At 41.6% G+C, this 6,892-nt stretch overlaps 1 protein-coding gene and 1 long non-coding RNA gene across 5 annotated transcripts in view; one reads left to right on the plus strand and one right to left on the minus strand.

The window, feature by feature from the left end:
• The window catches only part of LOC149975859 (uncharacterized), a 944,026-nt gene that overhangs the window by 138,461 nt on the left and 798,673 nt on the right, over positions 1-6,892 (plus strand). The window lies entirely within an intron of this gene.
• On the minus strand, positions 1,185-3,749 carry LOC118940426 (ubiquitin-conjugating enzyme E2 C). 4 transcript variants are annotated; one of them, XM_036949881.2, is made up of 7 exons: positions 3,244-3,749; positions 2,585-2,689; positions 2,366-2,393; positions 2,173-2,259; positions 1,781-1,985; positions 1,529-1,588; positions 1,185-1,365 (listed from the first exon to the last, which is right to left on the minus strand). In XM_036949881.2, exons 2-7 carry the CDS (start codon positions 2,683-2,685, stop codon positions 1,328-1,330), a joined length of 519 nt encoding a protein of 172 aa, XP_036805776.1. In that variant the 5' UTR covers positions 2,686-2,689; positions 3,244-3,749; the 3' UTR covers positions 1,185-1,327. The 4 variants fall into 4 exon arrangements, with proteins under 4 accessions (XP_036805776.1, XP_036805775.1, XP_090061173.1 ...); XM_036949880.2 differs by having other exon boundaries at positions 2,585-2,692; positions 3,244-3,724; XM_090205047.1 differs by lacking the exon at positions 2,173-2,259 and having other exon boundaries at positions 2,585-2,692; positions 3,244-3,395.

A 6,892-nucleotide genomic window follows, 5' to 3' on the forward strand; every position in this document is an offset into this window, starting at 1 on the left:
ACGAGACCAGAGCACTGGCTTACAGAATCTGCACAGGTAAGGCCACTGCAATGCTGTTGAATGCTTAATGGACCTCAAGATCTGAACCCTTCCATTCAAATTCAGGTTATATCTTTTGAAGTGCAACATTTTCAGCCCGTTGGTGTCTAGAAAGTGTACAATAATGCAATTGAAAGAACTGTCATTTCAAACAGATCAATTACATCTGGAACTGAAACTGCAAGAATTTGTGTACTTTGGAATTGCATTGAATAGTGTGTGCATCATATGCAAATTCCACTCTGGGATTCATGTGTATGTTGTCTCATGATCCAGGTTTGCAGACAGCTGGTACCTCTGACAGAGGGAGAATCTGGACAAGAAAAATCAACAGGTGGGGGGGGGGGCGTTCTCATCCTCACTGGATTAGAGAAACACCAACAGGACCTGTCAAAGCCAGTGCTGCAATAGACCTCTTCCCCTTGAAACAAAGGAATTACGGATGGTGTCGCTAGGGTGGCGTCAGTCCAACCCCCCCCCCAAGGCTAGCAGTGGAGTACTGAGGCCTGGGTGGAGGGTGCCCAGTCTCAGAATGAGTGTGACCTGAAGAGATGGTGTCCCAAGATGGTATCATCCTCCAAACTTAAATTGACGGGGTGTAATCTTGAGCACTTGGTTACTGAATGTCAGTGATGCAGAGAAACACATGCAGGCATTTGGCTAATAAAATGACTGGTGGACAATTGTCTTTAGGTAGTCAAAGCTGCATAACACCAGTGTTACACTTAAGGGACATTGCTTCCATAGCTAGGGCTGACAGTGACTTGTGAAGACCAGAATGGTCAAAAGTTGGTTTGTGAGATGTTAAAGTTTAAAATGACATCTTGAAAAGTACCAGTGGCTTGGCTTTGGCCCCAAGTGTGAGTAAGTCTACCGAAGCCATGGCCCAGTGAGACACGTGTCAGCCCGCATAGATGGGGGAAGAGAAAAGGCACCTTTGTGTAGAGTACTGGTAAATCCTGATGGATATCCAATCTAAATGTACAAGCAGACTTTGAAGGCATTATGAACTATGCAGAGGATAGATGTTTATGGTCATTATATCCATCTTAGTGATGTCATAAGTATTCAAGTTAGTAATTGAAAAATATATCTAAATTAAATAAAGCCAAATGTTGAGTGGAAAGTAACCAATAGAGCCACAATTAACATACCTAGACATCTTTATTCACATAGAGGTCATACAAACAAAAATATTGTAGAGACATACCCAGTATTGAAATGTACATAATTAGAAGCATAGAAAAACACATAGAAATAAAACATGGCAGGATTGTAGGAGCTCGAGTCAGTTCTTGTAGGTTGTGTTCAAATGGGCTTTGAAGGCTAAAAAAAAACAAAACCCTTTGTTTAATACAGTGCAAGTTTGTTTAACATCATACAACTTGACTCATGACACAAGTATTAACAGGGTGGGTCCCAAATGACATATGGGCCCTGGTCAGAAGAAGTGCACCATGTTGGGACACAGATGTGTCCATATACTAACCTTCCTGGTTATCCCAAAGCTCAGCAGCAGCAGTGTTCAATGGACTCTCAATGTTGGGCTCTGAAGACAGAGTGTAGTACAAAGTTAACAACAAATTGGACAGTGGCACACAAACTCTCCAAACAATAAATAAAACGGGTGACAACTTGGACAGTGATTTGATCGCAGAGCACTGTTAGCCCTAGTTGGTTGGGTTCCAGTCAACTTGATGATCCGAGTGCCATTTATTAATTTCTGTGGGAAGTGCCTTACCTCCTAATAAACTCTGGATGGACAGAAGAATGGACCGTACGTCGTACAGGGCTGACCACTTGTCTTTCAAGATATCCAGACAGATGAAGCCCTGATCATCGACGTTGGGGTGAAAACATGGCGTGATGAACTTCACTCGGGGGGCTTTGTACGGGTAGCCACTGGGGAACTCCAACGACAGCTTGTACCTCAGGCCTTCGTAAACCTAAGAGAATGAGCGATGGAAGATTTGTTAGTTTTTTGTGCAAATGCATTTCACAGCAAGCGTTTGAATGTTCAAAGGAGTTAAACCGTAGACCTTGTTCATATGGTATAGGGTTACTGTTCTTAAAATCTGAGCAACTACTGAGGCTGTACTTTTCACGCTGGAGTAGAAAGTAAACACGACCTACTGTTCCCTGAGCTCCGTCTATCGTTCCTATCCACTTAAAAAGGTTGTCAGACTCCGGGAAAGCAGAGATCCCTTTATCTCCAGACATCTACATGAAGAAATAAACAGATCTAAAGGAAATAGCAATTTTACAAAATATGTTTATATATCCAATTGTGATTATAAAGAGATGGTCCTACACGGGGAACACTTACCATTAGTGTCATCAGTTCTTGTTGAAGTCTAGGGTGTAAAAAACGAAGATTCAGAAATGCCCAAACTTCGTACCCCGACTAGCCTATGCCCAAATAGTGGCACAAAACAAATGACATAATACTTTTTGGCTCCTCCACTTACATGTTAACGTTACTTTCCTACTAAAGCTGGGAACTAAGATGAGCTTAAATCTAGATGAACAAAACTAAATGTCAAACCTCTTCGTGACTGAGCCCTTTGCTGCACTCCCACCGGTCTCAGTCCCTTTCAGAGCTGCTGTGGACGAGGCGGCTGCAGGGTCCATATTTTGAGAGGCCATACTTCTACTGGAAGAACAATCGAGAGGACGATAATTAGTTAACGTTGGAAGCTAAACTACCTTGCTAGTAAACAAATATTAGCTACTTAAACACTCAAGTGCACGGCATTTTGCGTCGCGCCTGCAAGCAACTAACCAGGGTGTTGTCATGACGTTAGTTAGCCATCTAACGTTAGCTGGATTTTTAAGGTGCCTAGTTAGCCATTTCAGCTAGCAGGGCATAGCTAACGTTAGAAATGTTTGCATTGGCTAACGTAGCCCACATATATCCTTGGCTAGGCATAACACAATTTACCACGGTTAACTAATAACACATGAGGATGTTTGCTAATAATGTTATCTAGCTAGTTAAACATTGTTACAGCGCAAATGCAAGCTACATTAGCTAGCCAGCTAACGGTTAGCGGAGTGAGTGTTTTCTTGTTGCAGCATAACAGTGCTAACAGGTTGAATGACTTCTTTAGCCAGCTAACGTTAGCTAAATAACCAACTTAAAACAACCAGCCCACCCGCCTCCAACAAAAAAATAAGACTCAAATGTTGCCTAATGTAACTTGCCTGATGTGTCTGTTCTGTCTTCACCAACTCTGTTTTTCTGCTACTGAGATTTTCAAACTGTGTAGAGATCCCGCCCCCGTTTAAATGTTTTTTTTCTCAAAACCGTGTCACCGCTCTGTTTGCGAACATGACCAATCGCAACTTCGTGTTTAAAACAAAGCAAATCCGTAGCAACCATTTGAAAGAATGCGCCTACTAAATACTTCGATGTGATTGGGTGAAAGATCATTCGGAAGTGACAGATTTGCCAAATGGTTGGTCCGAATTCATTTGTACAGGTCTGTGCTATTCGGAATCCTTGGGACGACCCTAATCTTAACCTCTGTCTACCCACTGGTATATCGTACTGGGGGGCCATGCGCCTGTCACCGATGTCAAATTGTTTTAAATTAATAATTCATTTAAAGCAGCGAAGTGTTTGTTTATTGGGCTTCATAGTATGTCTAAGCCTACCAGCGTTTTTTCCCTGCTTTGCCTTTTCTCCTTTATCTAGTCCTCCTGGTTCTGACCCTTGTCTGTTCTGGACTCTGTACCCGCCTGCCTGCCCGAGTGTCATGATAGCAGCTCGGAGGGGGTTTAGCCACATGAACTTTATCATTATTCCATTTAGTTCTAGGATCCAAATTCACAGTGTGTTTGCCTTGATGTTCATGAAACTCCATGGACCCCTCTTGCACAGTGGAAACCAGAATGATATGCGACCACACTATTCTGCCAGGGACATCCAAACCTGAGTGGCCACCGCAAAGCCCAAGGAGCCTGACTCTCTCTGGAAGTTGCTGTTGCCCTGCTTTGGATATTTAGCCTTTATTGACTATTGGTTGAGAGGCAGGGCCCGTTCTACAGTATGTCAGGGTGGGGCAAGATTTATGTTCACTTTTTTCAATGTTCAATTGATTTGATAACATGTTTTATGCAAATAAATTATATGAATTGATAGTTCACCTCTGTTTTCTTTTATTCTGTAATAGGGTATATTGCAACATTGTGTTTAAGCGAATCAAATCAAAGTGTATTTATGATACAGCGTAGTGTAAGCTACACAATACACTGAAATACCTGCTAGCATGTGCAACTAAAGCACTCCTCGCAAACAGTATAATGATATTAAGCTATAAGTATTTGTATTTACATTAGACTATAGCCAACAAATAGCTATACCACGTAGTAGTAGGCCTATTAGACTATACTGCAAATTGTTGTTTGTTCTTGAACTGGCTGAATGGCAGAGCTATCATTCAGCTGTCCTTCAGCACCACAGGCTGGTTCAACTGATTTAACATCATTGCACGATCCTCTGTCACTTATTATAATTATTACAAATAGAATATTATCACTTCTCACAATGGTGCTGGTGCTCATATAGTAAAGTTGGAACAAAGGTGAATCAATGTCTTGCAAGATAAATTAGTAATTTGCATTTTACATAACAGAACCCGAATATAATAGCATACCATAAGAGGCCTATAACGTTACTGTTCCACCAAAAACACCTAATTACTAATGAGATTTTAAGGAGGGTTAGCTGAAGCAGAATAGTGGCTTTTTTCCCCCTCATGCACCAAAACTCAAGAGCGTGCCACTAGGCAGGATATATGTTTTGATTGGTTGTTTATGGATTTAATCGAATCTAATACATATGATCTGGAAGTTGGAAGCATATTCCCAACTGATTGAGATCGATCAAATGATTGGCATGCAGATGCAGTTTGGACGTTTCACCTGGAAAACATCAATAATTATCATTCATGATTGACAGTGATGGCCGTTTTTGAAATTAGGTATGCCTAACCTGGTGTTTGATGATATGGAAAATATAAAATGTTCTTGAGACAGTATGTGTGAGCAAGCATCCGTAGACGTCGCAATTGGAGGATGCAGTTTATGCATTCTATAATGACAGGCTATTCAATAGTCTACATCTGTCGACACAAAATTTGATAGATGAACTGGTGATGTCATTTACATATTTGTTGGTGCTCCCTAACCTAACAAAAAAAAAAATAGCACTACACCACTGGACAGGAGTAGGCTGAAATTTGCGTGAAGTTGGTCAGAAAAGCCGGGTAAGCTACTGCGTGAGTGTCTACACCGCTAGCTGCAATATTCATAGATAATAATTATCTAGCTAGCTACGGTAGCTAAATGTCTGTCGGATGTAAAGCAAGCAGGATCGTGGCATGTGTCAGAAACAACGCATCTTGGCTAGCTAGCTCACATTAGATCACAATAGCTAGTTTGCAAGCTAGCTAGCTAATACATACAGATGTAACTGTGGTGAAGCCTACTTTCTGAATTAAGCAAAATAGTTGATACTAATAAAATAGGCTGCCATTTAGCTAGCTAGCTACTTAGGCTAATCACTATATTTGAAGCAGTTTGGCTGCAATAACCCTCAATCACAGCTAAGTTATCGACGGCGCTGTAGTGAAGCGGGTTGAGAGTTTCAAGCTCCTCGGTATCCAAATCACTAAGGATTTAAAATGGTCCACACACGCGCACAGTCAGGAGGATGAAAAGGTTAGGCATGGGCCCTCAAATCCTGAAGAAGTTATATAGCTAAATCATTGAGATCATCTTGACTGGCTGCATCACTGTTTGGTATGGCAACAGAACCGCCCTCGATTGCATGGCACTACAGTACATCACTGGGGCCTAACTCCCTGCCCTCCAGGACCTCTATATCAGGCGATGTGAAAGGAAGGCCAGGTAAATGATTAAAGACTCCAGCCACCCAAGCCATACACCGTTCTCTCTGCTTCCACACAGCAAACGGTGCATGAAGTCATCTACAAAGATACAGTTGAAGTCAGAAGTTTACATACACTTAGGTTAGAGTCATTTAAACTAGTTTTTCAACCACTCCACAAATGTCTTGTTAACAAACCATAGTTTTGGCAAGTCGTTATGGACATCTACAAGTAATTTTTCTAACAATTGTTAACAGATTATTTCACTGTATCACAATTCCAGTGGGTCAGAAGTTTACATACACTAAGTTGACTGTGCCTTTAATCAGCTTGGAAATTCCAGAAAATGTCATGGCTTTAGAAGCTTGATAAGGCTAATTGACATAATTTGAGTCAATTGGAGGTGTACTTGTGGATGTATATCAAGGCCTACCTTCAAACTCACTGCCTCTTTGCTTGACATCATGGAAAAATCAAAAGAACTCAGCCAAGACCCCAGAAAAAAAATTGTAGACCTCCACAAGTCTGGTTCATCCTTGGGAGCAATTTCCAAACGCCTGAAGGTACCGCGTTCATCTGTACAAACAATAGTATGCAAGTATAAACATCATGGGACCACACAGCTGTCATACCGCTCAGGAAGGAGACGCGTTCTGTCTCCTAGAGATTAACGTACTTTGGTGCGAAAAGTGCAAATTAATCCCAGAACAGCAGCAAAGGACCCTGTGAAGATGCTGGAGGAAACAGACACAAAAGTATCTATATCCACAGTAAAACAAGTTCTATAGCGACATAACCTGAAAGGTCGCTCAGCAAGGAAGAAGCCACTGCTCCGAAACCACATTAAAAAGTCAGACTACAGTTTGCAATTGCACATGGGGCCAAAGATCATACTTTTTGGAGAAATGTCCTCTGGTCTGATGAAACAAAAATCGAACCGTTTGGCCTTAATGACCATC

This window comes from Oncorhynchus mykiss, chromosome 17, assembly GCF_057628025.1.
Source record: "Oncorhynchus mykiss isolate SJ-2025 chromosome 17, ASM5762802v1, whole genome shotgun sequence".
NCBI classification, from domain to species: Eukaryota; Metazoa; Chordata; class Actinopteri; order Salmoniformes; family Salmonidae; genus Oncorhynchus; species Oncorhynchus mykiss.